Genomic DNA, 20,247 nt, shown 5'->3' on the forward strand with positions numbered 1-20,247 from the left:
TTGAATGAGTTTTGTGTCTTATGTGTGTATAATGTATACCTTCATGCCACTAAATTCTTTCTGTATGTTGGCTGTACTTGCTAGGGTTAATGCTGTCTTGCAGGTTCTTGGTAATTTAATTTAAAATGTCTGTAAATACACAATCATTAATTAACAACAAGGATACCAAGACACTAGCAGTTACCCTTTTTATTAAAGTCTACAGTCCAAAGTAGTGATGGATGACTTAGCCAGAGGATTGCATGGACAAGTAGACGTGATTATTAAAGAGCTAAATCTTTGTCTAACACTTAAAGGATTCTTCAGATGCCCCCCCAAAAAATGCATTGATTGGGCATGAGTCCAATACATCTGGCTGCATTAAATCCTTTTTTTTGTTTCATAGTTATTTTCAAGGCGGCAGAGGGATTAAATGTATTAAATGTAATCTGCCCTTTTTAATGTGGGCAAAATGAGTGGTAACTAAGTGTCTTTCTACTTGAAGGTTTAATATATATAAATGTGTCACTCTGAGAGCCTTGTTGGCTCCAGTTATCCATACTCTTTAAATCAGAATCAACAATAGTTTATTAATCCCCGCAGGGAAATTGTTTGTTACAGCAGCTCCCAAACGGTAAGTGAGATAGGAAGTGATGGCAAGAAAACAAATCTTTAACCCTATACAATATCCTATTTTAACACTATATACGCATGTATAATTACCAGTAAAATAAAAACCAAGTAACTGAACTATATAATATGTAAATCTAAAACCTTATAAAGAATTTAGTCTTTGTAACAACAGTTAAGTAGAACCAGTGACAGTAAAATAAAAACCAAGTGAACTATACAATAATACTCCATAGTTTACTGTTTTTTTTTTTACATATGTAAATCTAAAACCTTATAAAGAATTTAGTCTTTGAGAGAAAACTAATAATCCACCATTAAATTATTCTATAAATCATTTTATATTTGCAGCAACACTGCGCTATTCCAATAATATTATTTAAATATACATTTTTCTTTATTGCCTTTTAGTCGGATTTGAGTGACTTGTGCACTGTAATGTTTTTACATGTGTCTGGTTCAGGCTCGTACATGGTGGTGGTGGTGGAGAGAGAGGGGGGGCTGCTTCTTCTTTTTCCCCGTGTTTGTGGTCTGCTGGTTGGGGGAGGGGTTTTACAAACAGCGCAGGCAGCAGGAAGAGACCTGCGTGTTAACGTTTGGGCATAAAGAAAGACCCCTGCTGTGCCGGAGCTCTCTACCACCACCACCACTGTCACTCACTCCTCTTCTATATGACAATGAGGGTGTCGTTACAAAACATACACATACATTATGAATTTATTTATTTATTTTTTTTACACAAAACGAGCGACCCCCACCCCCCTTCAAGAAGAAACCAGGGTTAAAGTTCACAGGAAGCTGGGGGGCTGCCATTTTTTCGCTGCTTGCTAACGTCTAACGTTAGATGCTAAAGCGACGGGGAGGGGCGGTTGGTAAGAATCAACGGCTCTTTTTTTTTATCCGTTAACGGCACAAAACAAAACAAAAACCCTCCGCCGTTATTTCTCCGTCTCTCTCTCTGTCTTCGACCGCTGTCGCCAACAACCATTGTTGTTTTGGATGAATTCGGCATGGAGAAGGTAGCGGAGCCGTCTTGGACTTCTTCGTACACCTACCAGGTGAGCAAGCACAGTGCGGAGATGCTACACAACCTCAACGTCCAGAGGAAAGATGGAGGCAGGTTCTGCGATGTGATCCTACGCGTCGGCGAGGAGAGCTTCCCCGCTCACAAGGCTGTGCTGGCCGCCTGCAGCGAGTACTTCGAGTCGGTCTTCAGCCGTCAGACGGACGGAGACGGCGACGCCAAGGAGCTGGAGATGCACACCATCAGCCCGAAAGTTTTTAAAGACGTTTTGGACTTTGCTTACACCTCCAGGATTGTGGTGCGGTTGGAGTGTTTCCCGGAGTTGATGACAGCTGCCAAGTTTCTGCTGATGCGGTCGGTCATCGAGATATGTCAGGAGGTGATCAAACAGTCCAACGTACAAATCCTGGTCCCCACCTCACGCGGAGGAGACGCCAGCCTTTTCCAGGCCACCACCGGGGCCACGGAGCTGGGCTTCCCGGTGGCACAGCACGACCTGGTGAACGGAACGAGCATGCTGGTGAACGGTCAGGGCTTTGCTAACAATGCACACATGCATGTGGACGGGAGTGAAGACGCCGCCGCCGCCGTGCTACTGGAGGGGGAGACGTCGTCGTCGGTGCCAGTGTTGGAGCCCGTCGAGGGACTGTCCGTGTCCCCGTCTACGGAAATGTCGGGGAGTGCGTTTCAACACGACGCTGGCTCCCCGGGCTCGAAAAGAAGCAGGGGGAGACCAAAGAAAGCTGGTGGGGTAGTGGAGCCTTTACACTTTAATCACAACACCCAGAAAGACAACGGGTTGTTTCCGTGCGGGACATGCGGGAAAGCTTTCACGGAGGCTTCCCGTTTGAAGAACCACGAAGCGCAGCACGGAGCCCAACAACACCACCACCACAACAACAACAACAACAACAACGTCGGTGACAGCCTGTCATCGGCGGGCGGCGTGTCTCTAATGTCTCAGCCCGGTTTGGTGGAAAACGGCGTGCAGCTACACGGAGGGCTGACGGTGGATAACGGCCGCAAACGGGAGAGGACCAGGCGGCATGTCGGCTGTGACATTTGCGGGAAAGTTTTCCGCGACGTTTACCACCTGAACCGACACAAGCTCTCCCATTCCGGGGAGAAGCCGTACGCGTGCCCGGTGTGCGGGCTCCGGTTCAAGCGCAAGGACAGGATGTCATACCATGTGCGGTCCCATGACGGGTCTGTGGGCAAACCGTATGTGTGCCAAAGCTGTGGGAAAGGTTTTTCAAGGTGAGTTGACCCACTGACAAGCCAGGTTAGTGTTTGTTTTCTTTCTGTGACTATAGGTGCATATGAAAGACAGCTGTGCATCATCTCATCTGACATCCACAGACATATAATACACACAGCTACTTTATCACCCTGAGGTGTCACTTGGGAAGAAAATCACTCTCTGCAAACCTTGACTTGTCTTTTAATTGTTTGCATACACCATCTGCAGAACCGTTACTGAGTGTGTTGTCATCTGTCTAATTTGGGTTTCAACCACAACAACCAGTTTCCCAGGCCCTGTTTGAGAACTCACTGTCACCACCTACTGCTTAGGAGGTTAAAATGCATGCAGATAATAAAAGGAAAAGAAGTCACAAGATAGATAAACAACAGATAGATGGATGAGAGAGGTGGATACTTTATTGATCTTGATGGATATGGTATCCGGTAGCAGCATGAGACGCAGTGAACCTACATTGAAATAACCCAAACAAGAGTAAACATGTGTTAAAGTTAATCTATAACAGAAATCGGCATTTAAATTAAACCTGTGCAAAGGAATTAAGGCAGAGCCGTCACCAAATTTGTGGTACTAGGTTTATGGATTTATTATTTTTGCCGCAAATGGTTGGAGCACGTGCCATATAGCTACCAGCATCCATGGGTTGAATTTGGCCAAGGGCTGGCATTGCATGACAAACCCTACTGTATTATTATATTTATTATAATTTTATTGTTTTCTATTAGATCAGTCAGGATATTTTTCCAAGACACCACACAGATGTAATACAACCTTTTAAACAAACGACACAATGTGGATTTAATCCTGCACTCACGTTATCGAGGTCATCACTTCAAATGTCACAGAGTAGTGCGTGCTTATGTTTTGGTTTAAACAACAGCAGAGTGGTTTTCTTACAGTTTTTAAAGCGGGGATGTAAGAAAAGGCATCTTCAGCTGAGTGGAAATGTATTACAAGTTAGTCATAGACAAACTACAAATGTTATTTTCCTGCTTCCTTTTATTTCCAGACCAGACCACCTGAATGGACATATCAAACAGGTTCACACTACAGAGAGACCCCACAAGTGCCAGGTAACATTAAGCATCTATAAATCAGACTGTACATACAGCTAATGATGCTTTCTAATCTTGAGAAATGTATTGACCTGTCGATTTCTGTATCACAGATTTGTAACGCCTCTTTTGCCACGAGAGATCGCCTCCGGTCACACCTCGCATGCCACGAGGACAAAATCCCCTGCAAAGTCTGTGGCAAGTTTCTGCGGGCTGCCTACATGACGGACCACCTCAAGAAACACAGTGAAGGAACGCATAACTACTGTGGCATTTGCAACAAAGGTATTGTTTGAAACACCTCGCCGTGCACCACACTGTTACAACGCTCCTCGTGTCCAGACCGATATTCAGTCGGAACTGAAGTCATGGACATTCAGAGAACTTCCCGCAACCCGGTTTAGGTATTTGGCTGGCTCTGCTGTGTGTTTAAGGAAGGGCCATTAAAATGAATTTTTTTTTTTTACACTGTGCTAATGTTGTTCCAAACACGACATTAGTCACCTTGTTTATTTGCTGCGCAGACACAGGAGGAAGCACAAACACCCCTGACATGTCCTCACTCAGCCTCGTTCAGGCTCCGTCCCTTATGAGCGTGCTTGTGCTTCCTGGTTTCGATGGCGTTATTCAATTTTTGTAAACTCGACGCCTTTAAACGAGCGCCTCGTCCTCGCAAAGGGGCGAAGGCATTTCAGTTCAAATCATTCCATCTGGACAACGCATTGTGTCTTTCAGGGACAGGTCGCGTTGAGCGGTATAAAAATATTTAGAATTCTTTTTTTTTTTGTTGCTCAGTCTGTAGAGAAATGTGACAAATATGTCTAAAACTTGGCCTTTACCTTGATCATAAAGTCTTGGTGCTACATGTTGATAAGGCATTCCTCGCCGCCTTCTTTTTTGTTCCCATAGACAAACACTAGAGTGCTTCTCTGGTCAAACTGGTTGTGACTCCTCTTTTGTTCCTATTAATTCTGTTTATACAGAGAGGTCAGACGAAAGTGTCCTCATTTTGGAAGATTGCGCTTTGTACAATAAGACAATAAGTGCAATGTTCAGCTTATAAAACAAACAAGATATGAAACACAAAATGTACAAAGTTAAAACTAATAAGGGGGAATAAAATGATAAATAAAAGTTAAAAATTGCATCAAACTGGCAATAAATAGAGTTAAAACTGTTGAGGTGGATATTAATTTAACTTCCCCTTAATTAATCATCCGTGTTCCAGAGTTACTCTGATGACAGTGATCCGATAGATGCCATGACAGCCTGTCACTGTGTAACAGGACGCCCCCTCCTCATAGTCAAGGCTTTGGGTGTGTCAAACTACTGCCTTGTTCTTTGTTCTTCTGGTCCCAGGTTTCTCCACTGCGTCCTACCTTAAGGTGCATATAAAGACACACCATGGCTCTCCACTGCCCCCCTCTGCCACAATGCACACCTTCCCTGAGCCAAGGGGGGAACTGCAGATGCACAACGGCAACCCTTACCACATGGGACGCCAGTGCTCAGTGGAAGGCAAGCGGCCGCCCGCCCCCATCCCAAACTTTCATGTTTCTGGCTTTCATTTGCTCTGCTGCTTTTTTTTTTGGAGAAACATGCTGCCACATCTTTGTGTATGTTTTTTAAAACACAAGCATACATCAGCCTCTGCTGCCACGCTTTTTCGCTTTGACGTTTACTGTTGTGCAGTTTCATGTGCTGGTTGTCTCTCTGCTGGCTAACTGTGTTTTATTCAGAGGGGGCAGTGTACAGAACCTTTCTGTGGTAATTAGGTAGAAGGGAAAACAGTCTGGAAGCACTGCAAACCTCTTTCTCTAATTATTCTCTGACTACCACACAATCTTTAGTGTTCACTGAAGTTTCACTGACTCACATCAAAGGTCAGAAGTGCAGAAATGGCTGGAGGAAACACTTTCATGTTGTACCTTTTTTTTGAAAAGTACTTCTTCTGAAATCTATAGGCAGACAACTCATTTACTCGCATACTTCTACAGAAGGTAAACTCCCGATGCTATGTGCGGAGCAAAGATGTAGCTTATCATTAGGCTGGAAAAGATCCCATCACCGCATACAGAAATTGTAAACACACCAAAGTTGTCTGGACTCTTATAGTTTGGAAGAATTTGAGCCACTTTTTGCTTTTAATTTTTTTAATTTTGTATTTTTATGTGTGCATCTGTCCAGCATGGCCATGGCATCATATGATTAACAGCGTCTGTTTTCCCGCTTGGCTGGTCCAATCAGCAAATTGTTCAACAAATGCACAGTGTTGCATGATCGTCCTGATGTGTACTCCATTTGCCCTGGACTCATCGAAAGCCTTTTTTTTTCTGTACTTGTGCCATTCTTGTGGGAGAAGCAGTAGCATGGAGACAGTGCACAGTGAGCTGTGAGCCACAAAATATCACGGAAGACGATGTTTATGTCTGTTCTGCAATCATATGAACAATCAAAGACGTTTGAAAAGTATGCTATTCGGCAAATTACCAAACTAAGGTTGGCTATCGAGATTATTGATGACAATGTGAATTGATAATTGAAGGTTTAACCATTAGTCACCTTGTAAATCATTAAAACCGATCATGCTCTGTCACTTTGTTTACCGTCTTGCCATTTTGCAGCAGGTGCTATTAACGCACATAATCCTTGATAGATCGTAATAGATGGATCTTATGCGAGTTATTTCGGGACAGTGTATAAGTCTCTTGTTAATGAGTGATATTATCAGTCTCAATACCACAAATAGGACTCCATTAGCACCATATTGACCCTATAATTTCCGGCCTACCTAAGGGAAAAGCTTTCTGCTTTAGCAAGTGGAGACATGACAATCTTATTAGACGTTAGTGGGTTAGTGTTTTCATGGGAATCCAGGATGATAAAATCAATTTGGACCGTTGTAGCGTGTGACAATAACAGCCTGTCACACCGCATGGTACCTCACAGACATGTAGTGAAAATGATAAGTTGTGTTGTTTTTACGCGCGTCCTTCGGGCAGCGTTGTTGTTTATTACCTGCTTGCACAGGTTGTGCCGTTATGTAAGTTTTGCTTTGCTTATTTTCGTGATGGATCGGTTTAATAATAGCAGAGTGATAAGTTGTGCGAAGATAATTTGGTCGCGGAGTCACTAAATGTAAGAGTAGTTTAAATGTAGTTACTGTGTCCACGACGAGGCGCTAGATGCCATTTAAGCAGTTACCAAAGTGCAGCTGAGCTCGAGTCTGAAACCAAAAGAGTATTTGCTCATTGAGGGTCGTGAAGGATTTAGGGTGTTGTTTACTGTACAGATTGTAAAGCCCCTTATGGCAAATTTGTTATACAAATATATAAATTGATCTGGCATGGGTGTAAATATTTGAGTCAATGCAAATTAGTATTGATTTGAGCTGAGAACTCACAGGATTTGGCAATGATTTGTTTTTAATGATTTATTTCCGAGGGACAAAGCTCTCCAGATAAAAAAACAACTGAAAAGATGACTCACCCCCGGAGATGGCCACGGTCAGACGTGTGTACTGTCACTATATTTACTGCAGTTTTCACTGTAGTCTTCCTTCAGAGTCATGCCATTTGTGGGGCAAACAAGACAAGTGTGTGTGGGTGTGTGTGTGCGTGTGTGTGTGTACATTATACTTTGTTATACGCAGTATGAGCTTTTCTCACAGGGATCTTCTGACATGTTACAACGGGACACACAGGTGTAGCTAATAACATTCCTGATGTTTCAGTGTCAGTGAGCCGGCAATGCACAATAACGGGATCCTGGCATTGTCACACCTGTATCACATGTGGTCGTTTTGAATTTTGTTTTTTGTTGTTTTTAAAATTCCACCTGTGTTCAACGAGTCAAACTGTCCACTATGAGAAAGGTCTGTACTCGAATGGCACACGTTTTTATGTCATTTTGTCTGACAAAACATCACAAGTCACTGAGTGCAGTGCTTTGCACTTTTGCTTGAGGGAGAAAGAGGAAAAAAGGTAATGAATGCATCTCTAAACAGAGCACAATGAGTAAACCTGTCTACTTTTCAAATACTAGTGATTTCTAAATGAAGGTAATTCTGTCCGTGTGGTTTCCGCCGGCCTGTTATGTCTGCCCTCCCTCTCCCTTCCTTTCTCCCTGGCCGGGTGCTGTGTAGACCTGTGCGCCAGTCGCCAGCTGCTTCGCACCTCGTCTGAGGCAGAGGGTCGCTTTCATGGGCTCTCTGGACACCCAGTTCTTCCCCAGCCTGGCCCTCCAGCCTTGGGCCTGCAGCCTGAGCTGCTCATGGGGAAGGCAGGTGGGGCTCCATATTTCTGGGAGTGTCGCTCTGGCGGGTTGCCTGGCTTCCCCGTCCATGGGCCTGTTGCAGGTCAGTACAGTCCAGCAGGAGGGTGGGTGGGGGCATGGTGCTATCACTGCCCACTGGTTGGATGAGCACAGCAGAATTGTCAGTGGACACTGGGCAAATGGCCTGAGATAGATGACTGTATATTTTTAATGCTGTAGCCACATTTTGAAGGAGCTGTGTCTGTTTTTGTTTGCTATATTTTGTGACTGATCTGTAAAAATTAATTGTCACCTGGTGCCTTCTCACTACAGTTTTGTTACAATTTTTAAGCTTTCGCAGGTGCCAGCCAGCTACTGGATTAAAGTTGTATTTTACAAAAACTCTTTTATGATTCATTTGTCCTAATTCATGCCTCTGTTTCCTTCCATTTTCCCCTTTTTTCTCTCTCTTTCTCACTCTCCACCTTCCTATCCATGCTGTGTTTACACACAGACGGGCAGGAAAACGCCGGGAAATGTCCTCACCTGGAATCAGAAGAATCGGATCCTTCATTTGTGGAGCTGTCCAACGGCGACGAGCTTAAATCTCCACACAAACCTGATGGGCCGGAACTGGAGATGCCCTCTTTAGCCTGCAACGGAGCCTCGGCGGGGACCTTGGGGTCTCCGGAGGCATCTAAAGCCAAGACGGACCCCGAGAAGAAATTTAACTGCGGCATCTGTGGCCAAGCTTTCCGCACCAAGTCCTACCTCAACAAGCACCAGCACAGAGTTCACAAAGCCCAGAAGGCCCAGGGGGTTTCAGGGCCGAGCTTAAATGAGCTGGCCCCCTCCCTGACCTCTCCCTTCTCCCCTCAACAAAACATGTCTCTGCTCGAGTCGTTTGGCTTTCAGATAGTCCAGTCTGCGTTTGCCTCTTCACTGGTGGATGCCGAGGCGGGTCAAAGTGGAATGGACTTCGGAGGGAAGTGATATATTTGCTTAAGTTCTTGCAAAGCCTCTCATTCTTAGGACAAAGCCGGGTTGCCCACAGAAGATGCTCTGTATTTGGGAATAACTTTGCCTCAAGACTACTTTTTCTGTTTGTGACATTGCTTAATGTGTATCTGATATTTTTGTCACAGACTGCCATACAATTCCTACTTTTTCTACTTTTTCAGAGTATGAAAAGTGCGTGTACGTTGTTAAAATTTTCTTTATAAAGAGACAACATGAAGGTTTTATGTCCTTTGCCTGATGTAGATCTGTTGAAGTTACGTTTGCTCTCATTTGTTTTTTCGGCTTGCGTGTCATTGAGCTTTCTTAGCTGCACAAACGTTTCTTGCCATGAGGTGAATTATTCACTGCTTATTTACTTTAAAAACAAGTAATTGCTTATTGTCTGTGTGAATTCTGTATTTATGTTGTTTTCTCTGCGTCTTTTCAAGAAGGATCTTGTTTTTCTTAAGGACAGGGATTTAAATTGGCCTCAATTTTTATAGCAGGTTTTCTTTGATTCTTTTAATTATTCCAAGAAACATTCCCAACAGGCCCGAGGCATATTTCTTGACACATTTATTATAAGTAATTTTCTTCCACTTCATAAAGGAAGTATCCGGTTGCTCGCCGTTGAGTAGCATTAATCAAAGACCTTTAAAGAATTGCTATTGACAGGATTATAGTTATGAAGCACTTTTACCTGTAAATTTACACAAAGCTCACCCTGCAAAAATACAACTAAAACAAAAATGAATAATACAAATAACGCCGTAGTCCTTTGTGTGTCATAGCAGGCTTAAATCTTGCACTAACTTCATTAGATTTTACACTCTCCCTGTCAGAAATCAGCTTACCTTCTTCTTTTTTTCAGTTTTATCCATGAAGCAGATCTACTGGCAGCTCGTTTGTACGTGAAAAGCCCTTTATCATTTTTTGATTTGTAAAAATTAATTGCTTACTAATCTATGATGAACTGCAGCAGTAAGCAGAGGAAAGCCATCATTATTTATTATGATCTATAGTGTGCACAGGAATACCTGAATATTTTCTCGAGATAAAAATGTTTTTAACCTGTAGAATTAGTCTTGAACGATGCCTTGAGCTTGTTAGAAATGATTTTTTGTAACCCCCCTCCTCCCCCCTAAAATAACAAGGTTTCTTGTTGTATTAAATCAGTTGTGTACATTAAACAGGGACCAAGGTCAGGTATATTTTCAGTATATATTTTGAGAAATGTAGATTATATTTTATTAACTTATTCATGCCCTTGGTTTTGTGTACAGTTTTTTTTTTTTTTTCGTCAAACAAAAATCTTGTGATTTGCTCCTTTTTGATAATTTTTTTTTTCTCTAAATTATGTCAAGCAGAGACGTGTGTGTGTGTGTGAGATTGTGTGTGTGTGTGTTTGTCACGCCCTGATCCACCAGCCTCTGGACCAACCAAACATAATGCAACTTTTACAGAGTCACACAGTGAAGCTCACTTTAACTCTCCGCTGTCTCTCCTCCTCTTTCTTCTTCTTCTTCTTCTTGTGTTGCTCAGCCACCTCCTATCAGATTGGCTTGTGTTGTTTGGTAGATGACATGTCTTGTGTTTGCACTAATGATCTCTCGGTTAAGGCACAAGCGATCGATCTGTTACAGTGAACGTGCGTTTGAATCCGAATGGTTTCAATCCAAGACATTCCTATGAGAAGAAACGGGAGCCTCGCGTCCACTTTTCTGCTTCGCTTTGTTTGATTTGCAAATTCGCTTCACTTCCACTGTAATGAAAAAGTTTCTATGATGCTGATGGTTATCTGTCTTTAAAAAAAAAAAAAAAAAGACCTCCGAGGAATGTTATGATTCAAAGAAAGTTTGTGTGTGAAGATCAGTTCCTTGTAAAGTATTGTTTCATTTGGTTTTGGATCACTGTAAGTCAAAACACGGCTGAAATTATTGAAGAGATCTACACCAAAATAAGAATCCTAACTAAAATCACATATCTTATTATCATTGTTATTATTATTATTATTATGACTCACACATCAGATGATTAACATGTTTCTCATAGGTCTGTGTGTTTTCTCGTGTTGTAAAAGCTGTATCATGATGCAAATCAAACCCATCCATCAGTGAAGGGGCTTAGCAGTGTGTGTGTGGTGATGGCTCTGTAAAAACAAAAAAAAACAAAACAAGAAAAAAAGATTATAAGTGTCTATTTCTGTGTTTTGATCGGTTTATGTTTTTAATTATTATTTGTGAGTAATTTAGTCTGTTAAATTCAGTACATTCCTATTTTATTTATGGTTATGTTGTGATTGTAACAAGTGTATATACCATTCATATACACATTCTATAAATATATATATAAATATATATGAACCAACCAATATGATCAGTGTTTGTCAATGGTGGTCCTGTACATATATAGATTTTTTCTTTTTTTTTCTTTTGTTTCCCTTGTCTATCGTGGAGGGATGTTTAAGTTATGGCCATTTGATTGAAAGCGTTAAACTGCATGTTCCGGCATGCGAGCTGAGCTGGGGACTGAATGTCGATCACTGGTTGGTGGCAGTAAATAGTTTCACTGTTCGCCGTACTGTCACAGTGCTCTGGTAGCGCTCACACTGCCAGCTGCACGACTCATGTCTTTGACCAATAATTTTTTTTTTGTCCTTTTTTGATCCACTCTGCACTAGTATTTACTCCTTTAAAAAGGTAATAAGGGTTGTTTTGTTATCGATTTTATTTGAAAACAAGCGGTTGAAGATGCTGTAAGGAAACGATGCTCCCTTTTTTTTTGTTTGAGCGTTTTTCTTCACTGGGATGTATGATTATCTTTGTTTTCACTCATGTTGGTACTCAAGTGTTAAAAAAAAAAAAGGAAAAAAAAAAAGTTGATCTCCAATGATTATTTAGGCCTAAATGTTTTTTTTCTGCTTTCTGCTTTTGGTCTGTTGCAAAGTGCCTTCCAAATACTGATTGTGCACAGCAGTGGATTAAAAAAGGTCCTCTTTTCTAAAGGTTAAGAATTGTACAGAGTGACTTGCATTGACACTTTTGTATAAAAACACACACAGAAAATGTACAATATGTTAACTTGGTATTTTATCATCGTATTCAACAAGATTGCTCCTAAAACATGTGAGCTACATGTTTTATTATAACGTCTTTGGACATATTTCAATATAAGCATACTTTTCTATAGATATTTGTTTTTGTACTCTGTTATTGGGTCTCATCTCTTTTGTTGGTACAGAGATGAGCATCAAATAAACTGCAATTGAAAAGCTCCTAACTTCTCTGTCTTTCAGTTACTACTATTATGATGAAACATTTTGTCCATCGAGGACTTGCTTTTGGCGATAAGGAGTGAGCCAGATCCAGATATCAGACCCTCAAGGTGTATATTGCAATTTTACAACTACTCTGGTACAGTAGGGGGCGCTGTGCTCTTGTGCAGAGAGAATAAATTGACTTGTACAACAGATGAAGTGTATGGAAAGAAAGAAGGAAAAAAGATATCAGAGTGGGAGTTAAAAACTAAAATGTTTAAAGTTTTGTTTTTAAATAAATATTCATCATTTTAGAGTTTTCAATAGTATATTTCCACTACTGCGTGTATGGTATGAGTGGCAAATCTAAGTCCTGAGTAGACTATTGGTGAAAGTGCCTTAAACTAAAAGTCAAATGATACAAGGCATGAGGATATACAGTATGTGAATGATTGAAGTGTTTATTTCGAATATGCAAACAAAAATAAAAATAAGGCAAAACATTTGAACATAGAAATACATAATCGAAAAGGAGTGAGAAAAGGAATAACTTGTAAACTACCACCCCTTCTCTTTAAATAATGAAAAAACAAACAAAAAAAACAAACAAAGGAGACAATAACCTCATAACTCTTAGTGCTACCCAACACCTCCCTCATCCCTCTTGAAAATAGTGTCTTTGTACCTCATTTTAAACTGTTTCATGTTTGGACATTGCTTCAACTCCATGGTCATCCTGTTCCATAGTCTCACCCCACTAACTGAAACACAAAAACCCCTCCTCTTTGTCCGAATTAAAGTTAGATTAAAGTTTATTTCCCCCTTAAATTATAACTCCCCTCATGCAAAATTAATCATTTCTGTATATTTATTGGTAAAAGATTTTTTTTTTTTGGTCTGTACATGTTTGATATGTGATTTCCAATTGATTCTGTCATCTATGATTACCCCCAAAATTTAATTTTGTGAACTCTTTCTATTTTAACTCCCTCTAATTTTATTAATACCTCTGTATTCAATGGACAATTACCAAATGTATGTTTGGAATGGTTATTTTCTAAGAGTGGTGGTATCAGTCGGTCAGGATGGATAGATGTCTACCCAGAAAGCTACAAAGACCTCAGATCCCCCATCAGCATATTCATCCATATAGAGCAGGTCTAGACCATACTCTTCAGAATATTATTTCCAGAGATCCAGCAATTCTCACCATGCGCAAGGACTTGGTGATGGTGGCAGTTGTGAAAACAAATGTTTTTAAGACTGTTAAAGGGAAGAGAACCTAATGTAAAGTCATGCTTTCTATGTTGGTACACCAATTTCTTCCTGTACTCCAATTCCAAATATTTTTTTTACCAATAAATAATAAAATAATAAAACACTTAAAAAAAATGCAAGCAACTAAACGCACAATCCCCTTCAGTTATATGATAAAAAAATATGAAAAAACAAGTTAAATTTTAGTTCCAAGATTAACGTCAGTCTTCTCAGTGTCAGCACCTCTGTTCTTGTAGTTCAGTTTGTTGAAGTCCTCCATAACCTCTACCATTGTCTTTCCTTTGGTCTCTGGGACAAAATATAAAAGAAATGCGGCACTGAAAACGGTGTAGGCCACAAAGATGAGAAAGCAGAACGGTCCTAGTGCCTCCTGTGTGGAAATCAGACTGTTAGAAACAGTAGCTGACATGATATAAAAACAGAAATATGGAACAATATGGAGCAGGTATCTCACCAGGATGTAGCTGAACAACATCCCCACAAGGAACATGCAGAGCCAGTTGATAGTCCCACTGATCACAAAAGCAGAAGGTCGCCAGGCTTGTAGGAAGAGTTCAGCAGGGAGAGCCATGGACACTCCAGCTGAATGACAATGATGAAAAAAAAAAAGAGATTTGAAATCAGATAAAAATCATCCCAAACATTTCAGCTGTGAGGTGAAGGAACGACAGAAAACTCACCAGGTCCAATTGCATAACTGCAGGTGACGCAAAAGATCAGGGCGATGTTCACATACGGGATCCATGAATTTATATCCTGTATGAAAAGAGAAACATTTATAACTTGTCCTCTACTACACAGGCTAGAGAAAGGTGCACTGTTGTTTGAGAGTAGTTACCTTGTAGGACATCGTGACAGTAAGTATAGACATGATGATACCCATCAGTAGATAGCCATAGCCCATCAACTTCTTTCTGCCGGCACGATCTATCAAGAAAGACTGAGACACAACAGTGATGTACAGACAAGTCAAATAGACTCTGCTCGTTGGTGCTTCATCACACAGGACTTTAAACCTTCAGCAGTACATGTAACTAATCAATAATCATCAACATCAGCCTGTTCTTACCCATTTCTAATTTAATTTTCAGTTACATCAACAAACAGGGAAAAAAAAATGAAACCTACTTTCATCCAACCTAACCTTTCATCCAATGCATCAGCATAAAAAAGAAATTTCTCATACAAAGCTCACTCACAGGTTTTTAAAATTCACGCCACCATTACCCACTCCAGTTTTTTCCACAGTCACCATGAAAAAATGAGACATAAAAGGTGTTCAAATTGTTCTAAAATGGGCAGATTTCTAAGTGCTTTTGTGTTTTTGTTTCACTGCTGCTTTCCCCTTTGGGGGAAAATAAAATGATAAAGAATACATTTATTTAAGCAGTTATTCATTTCATGTGTGTTATTTTCCTCTCTCCCAGTCTGTCTGTGAATATTATTGTTCTATAATCACCTTGTTAGATTATGTGCACTACAAGAAAGGTCTGTAAATTGAGCTGTGTCATATTATTTAATGTGCATCCATACTCAAAAAAACTAATTGTAGACTACTGCATTGTTATCCTTCTTCAGGTGTCAGGGTATTTCATGATTAGCTACCTTGAAGACATACTTACAGACAGTGACAAAGAGATTAACAGTGTTGCTCCAATGCCGATATGCAAGTAATGTGTCTGGTCCTCTGGCACGCCTGACTCACGGAAGATCTCAAAGGCGTAAAAATCCAGCTGGATGAGAGAATGAGATATTATTATAAATCAGGCATGTGTGAATGTATATTTTTAGATAGGGAAAAGCTGAAACTAACGTACAGCATTGATGCCACAGAACTGAATACCAGCACAGGGGATGATGAGAGTCAGCAGCTGCCATCTCACACAGCGAGAGGTGAGAACATCCTTCACAGTCTTGGCTTTCTCTCCCTGCTTGCTGTCTCTTTCTTTCTGCATGTCATCCATCTCCAACTTTAAGTTGTCCTCCTGCCACAGCCACTGCAAAGCTTTGACACACATAAACAAGTTGAAGACACGATGAACTGGACGTCCATTAACGACCCAGTCTAAACATAGAACGTCTTTTCTCTCAGTCCACTATTAAAAGTGATAATACTGTTTATTTTCATTATCAGAGACAACAGTAACATCGGATACTGTAACATCGGATAAACGCTATCACAGCATCAAGGCACGAACACCCGCCTAGAGTTTCTGTGGACACATCCAGCATGCTGCACTGTTCGTTAGCAGACCTGTTATATGAGCCACTTTATGAAGAAAGTCTTGAGAGCCAGTTATAGAGCAAAGCAAAAGACAAAATAAAACTAATGTGGGCAAAATGAAGACAAGGTACCAACTCCAACTTTTCGAGCTTTGCAAAAGTGCATTTGTAAACTGTATAATTTAGTGTGCTACTCACCTTTTCTAGAGCTTTCAGTGTCTCCTTTGTCAATGTAAAGGTATCGAGGTGATTCAGGAAAAAGAGGCAGCATCACAAACTGCAGGATGGCAGGAATACCACTAACAGCTAAGAGATATGGCCACATTTCTTCTGTACCCATAATCTCCCTAAACAAAACAAATCAATGAGTGAAGTAGCAGACGCTGTAGATCAGTAATTAGGACTGTTTAATATGTTATCCAGGGAAATTACTTGCTAATTTGTAAGACAAGGTCGACAAGGTCTGGTACTTTACTGTAGTCCTGAACAAGAAAACGTCTTTGATCGCAGCATGTAAGAACCAATGGACAGCTACCAATGTTTGTAATGTTTGTACCCAAAGCAGAGCTTAAGTAACTTAAGTGAGTAAGATGTTGCTTTGCTGTTTACCCTTTTTTTTCCATGTATATTATTAAATTTATGCCAACAGTCTTACTTGATGGCAATTATTTGACCCACGACTTTTCCAAAGCTGATGAAGATTGAGGACGTGAGAGTCAGGAAACCTCTGAGATTCTTTGGAGAGGTCTCTGCGAGGTACATGACCTGCACGCTCACGCCAAGACCTAAAAAAAAAAAGACAGGATGATGAAGGAAATAAACACAAGAACAAAAACTAAAGAGGGTCACACACAACACACATGCACATAATCAGAACATACCAACATTATATCCATAGAGAAATCTTCCCAGTAAGATCATCTCAAAAGATCTGGCCATTCGACTGAAGAGCATGAAGACAGCAGCAACAACCACCACACCGTTGCTGAACAAAAGAACATTTTTTCTGCAGAATCAAAACAAACACCAAAGATTTCATTCAGTGTAATCTGTGTAGCAGTAAAATAAAGTCTTGTAACTTACCTTTTATGTTGCATCCAACATGGACCATATATATATTTTTTCTTTTTTTCCCCCCAACTTTATTCATAGAACCTTTTGAATATTTTAGACAGACAGTGTGTCCCCAATGAATAATAAATTAACATTAATTAAATGAGTAAAATACAATAGCAGATATTAGTCTTCCAGCTCAAAGGAGAAGTCCAAGGACCGTGTATAGTTCAGACATGGACTTGAAATGATTTCAGTGATCTTTTCAGCATAAACCTTTTCAAGTTTTAAGTTGTGAAGCACCTCAACAGCCCAGCGAGAGCGTGCAGGGGGATTGGGGAGTTTCCAATTGAGGAGAATCAACCGACGGGCCAACAGGGTAGTAAATGCCAAGGCCTGCTTCAGATTCAGATTCCCATTGTTGCTCAGTTAGTTTGACGTTGAGTCTCTCTTCCCATGCACTTTGAACGGCACTAAGGGAGGTTGAGAATGCAGACCAGATAGATCTATATAGGAGAGAGATACATCCCTTAATGATAAGATCTCTGTTTAAAAGAGTGTCAACTAAGGTTTCTGGGGGGGGGGGGGGGGGGGGATTCGGGAAGTGTTTTTTGACATAGTCACGCACCTGAAAGAAGCGGAAGAGATGATGTCACAGGAGGTTATACTTTGTCAGGAGTTGTGCAAAAGAGGAAAATACCTTGTCTGTGTATAAATCATTAACTGATTTTATGCCTTTGTTAGGTCAAATCCAAAATGCTGAGTCCGACCTAGATGGTTCAAAGGCGCTGGACCATATTCTTTGAACTTAAACGAGTAGCATGACATTTTGGGAAATACACACGATGAGAAGATTGATATCATTCTCTTTTCTTTTTATTAAATCTAATTAGCTTAGCTTAGTGCAAAGACTGGAAACAGGGAGAAACAGCTAATCCACCTACTAGCACCTCATGAAGCTCATTAATTCATGTTCTGTGTTGTTAACTTGTAAAAATGACAAATTACTATCAATTATGTGCTGGACTGTTTTTTGATTCAGATGCTGGGAGGTAAAATGTTGAACTCTTGAAAAGCCCATTTGTGTGTGCACTGTGTCTTATGAAGACCGGACACCAAAACCTGAAATTTAATAGGTTTCCTGATGCTAAATATCATACAATCTAATAATACTAACAATACTTTCTTTGCTTTTTTGCCTTAGAAATGATTGAATGAATAAATTATTATATTTTCAACCCTTAATTATGGCCAGTTGTATCATTTGAAAATGCTTACAAACCATATTAATTAACAACCGTGGGGTTGTTAATTAAACCCCACAGATTTAGATAAATATAACCATGATGTGTGTGTGTGTGTCTCACCGGCCATAAGTGACAGGAAGGCTGCCGCTGTGAATAGCACCGGCCCAGGCTCCGAGGGAAAACACAGCCACGATGAAGGACCAGATAAGCTGGTTGGTATAACCATCTGCTGGAGCTCCGTACCTAAACATCCATGTGTGATTCACAAAACTCTGAATATCCTGCAGAAAGGTCAGGCGTGTTAAATTGGTGAAGTGTCTCAGCAGGTTTAAATTGTTGGCTCTTTATTATCTTGCTTAGGCACTTTTCTTATTTGGAAATAAGACTTGATGACGATGTGCAGACACTACAGGGAACAATAAAGAAGGGGGACCAACTGTATCAAGTAGGGGGTTGCTCACACAGTTCACCTTCTGTAGCAAACCATACATTTTGATGCATGCTTTGCATCTTGGTAATAGAAACCTTACCACTGCTGGAGAAGCAATGACAGAAACTTGAATCCCATACTGAAACGATCCTCCAATTCCCAACACCAGTGACAGCAGATAAAGCCTCCAATACTGCAGCTAAAACGGAAAGTGGAAATCATAACGTCTTTAATTTATAAAGTAGATATTTACAGGACAGAGAACAAGAGGACCCAAACATGTTTTCAATCATTATAAGTAGAACCCAAGACCTTCACATTTTGACCACCACCTCGTTCTGCTTTGTTAAGTGAGTGATGTACTGCTGCCATACTCCTGAAGACAAATAAAGTTTAGACCCCTCAGTTTTTATCAGTCTATAGGAGGACAACTTAACCATCACTAAACTAAGCTAAATTTTAGTAAAATATAGGTCAGCATCTTATGCATCAGCATCTCCTATGACCTTTGTTCATTCATTCCAGGTGACCAGTTGAACTAGTGCTTCATTTTCTACTTTTAGGTTTGGAAATAACCAAATCGTGACTTAGTGAACCATTTATCACCTCCAGCCAAGGGAAGAAAAAGTTCCCTCACACACTTTTTGTGTGTTTTTGGTTGTGATGGATTCTTCGATACTTGGATAACTAACCTACAACTCAGCTGGACATAGCGGTCCTCAAACTTCTTCTGGCGTGCCCGTAAAACCAAAAGAAGTTCAGTCCGAAATGAAAAATTGGGATGCAACAAATACATTTTTTAGTACAGATCAGCAAGATAGCATCAGAAAACTCTTTTTTGTTTATTTATTTATTTTACAAAAATCATTTTCATTCAACTTCATTTCACTCCATATTTGTCCCCTATATTATTATTATTTATATTAGCTTTAATATAAATTAAATTCTTTGAAAATGATCGTTATAAAGTTATAGAATAAAGCAGTTACATTTCACAGTTTGATTAATTGATTTCTAATTTTGAAACCTCCGACAAATACAGCAAATACAAATGCATTTTTTCTGTATTTGTCTATATAGGTTGACAGATTTATTGAATATGCTTTCTTCTTTTGCTTGTCCCCAAATGGTTACATGGAGGTTTTTAAAGCAGTTGTCATAGAAAATAGTATAGAATATTAAGATAATAGTAAGAGTGTTACCTTTGTTGATGCACAGGCCATTTTTTTTGCTCTGGCTCCCTGGATGCAGGCTGCAGAAGGAGCAGACGGCCAACTAATATAGGGAATATGCAATCTGAAGTTACACATCAATAGGCTGTAGCTGTTCAGTCATGTTGGTCAAGCAGTCATTTTTACAATGTGTCTGACAGTGATAATAAAACAAAACAAACACAGTTTCAACTAGATCATTACCGTAGCTATTACCTGCCAATATGTCTTATCTGCTGGTTAAACATTCCTTTTTCCCTGTTCAAAGGGTTTTTGGTGGGCAAGTTTTTCCTCACTCGAACCGAGGGTCTAAGGACAGAGGGTGTCACTCCCTGTACAGATTGTAA

The 20,247-nt window shown here is 40.4% G+C and overlaps 2 protein-coding genes across 4 annotated transcripts; one reads left to right on the forward strand and one right to left on the reverse strand.

The window, feature by feature from the left end:
* Nucleotides 1–1,079: 1,079 nt before the first annotated feature.
* Nucleotides 1,080–11,025, forward strand: patz1 (POZ/BTB and AT hook containing zinc finger 1). Of its 3 annotated transcripts, XM_019262521.2 has the most exons (6): nt 1,080–2,890; nt 3,904–3,967; nt 4,063–4,234; nt 5,309–5,467; nt 8,094–8,306; nt 8,718–11,025. In XM_019262521.2, exons 1-6 carry the CDS (start codon nt 1,620–1,622, stop codon nt 9,194–9,196), a joined length of 2,358 nt encoding a protein of 785 aa, XP_019118066.1. In that variant the 5' UTR covers nt 1,080–1,619; the 3' UTR covers nt 9,197–11,025. The 3 variants fall into 3 exon arrangements, with proteins under 3 accessions (XP_019118066.1, XP_027135246.1, XP_010744620.2); XM_027279445.1 differs by lacking the exon at nt 8,094–8,306 and having other exon boundaries at nt 1,081–2,890; XM_010746318.3 differs by lacking the exons at nt 5,309–5,467; nt 8,094–8,306 and having other exon boundaries at nt 1,082–2,890.
* Nucleotides 11,026–11,986: 961 nt separating this feature from the next.
* Nucleotides 11,987–19,912, reverse strand: LOC104931356 (solute carrier family 2, facilitated glucose transporter member 11). The gene is made up of 12 exons (XM_010746348.3): nt 19,892–19,912; nt 18,790–18,888; nt 18,380–18,540; nt 16,841–16,965; nt 16,615–16,744; nt 16,158–16,306; nt 15,554–15,741; nt 15,359–15,469; nt 14,575–14,676; nt 14,417–14,492; nt 14,191–14,318; nt 11,987–14,106 (listed from the first exon to the last, which is right to left on the reverse strand). Exons 1-12 carry the CDS (start codon nt 19,910–19,912, stop codon nt 13,912–13,914), a joined length of 1,485 nt encoding a protein of 494 aa, XP_010744650.2. The 3' UTR covers nt 11,987–13,911.
* Between the last annotated feature and the right edge of the window lie 335 nt (nt 19,913–20,247).

Source organism: Larimichthys crocea, chromosome VI (genome assembly GCF_000972845.2).
Source record: "Larimichthys crocea isolate SSNF chromosome VI, L_crocea_2.0, whole genome shotgun sequence".
Lineage (NCBI taxonomy): Eukaryota > Metazoa > Chordata > Actinopteri > Sciaenidae > Larimichthys > Larimichthys crocea.

Excerpts from the sequence above, each read along its gene's own strand:
- patz1 (XM_019262521.2), top strand. The coding sequence starts at position 1,620 with ATGGAGAAGGTAGCGGAGCCGTCTTGGACTTCTTCGTACACCTACCAG. Across the intron at positions 3,968-4,062 it reads AGAGACCCCACAAGTGCCAG|ATTTGTAACGCCTCTTTTGC; the intron begins GTAACATTAAGC and ends TCTGTATCACAG. Across the intron at positions 4,235-5,308 it reads CTGTGGCATTTGCAACAAAG|GTTTCTCCACTGCGTCCTAC; the intron begins GTATTGTTTGAA and ends TTCTGGTCCCAG.
- LOC104931356 (XM_010746348.3), bottom strand. The coding sequence starts at position 19,912 with ATGGCCTGTGCATCAACAAAG. Across the intron at positions 18,541-18,789 it reads TCATTGCTTCTCCAGCAGTG|GATATTCAGAGTTTTGTGAA; the intron begins GTAAGGTTTCTA and ends ACCTTTCTGCAG. Across the intron at positions 14,677-15,358 it reads TAATCTCTTTGTCACTGTCT|TCTTTCTTGATAGATCGTGC; the intron begins GTAAGTATGTCT and ends GTTGTGTCTCAG.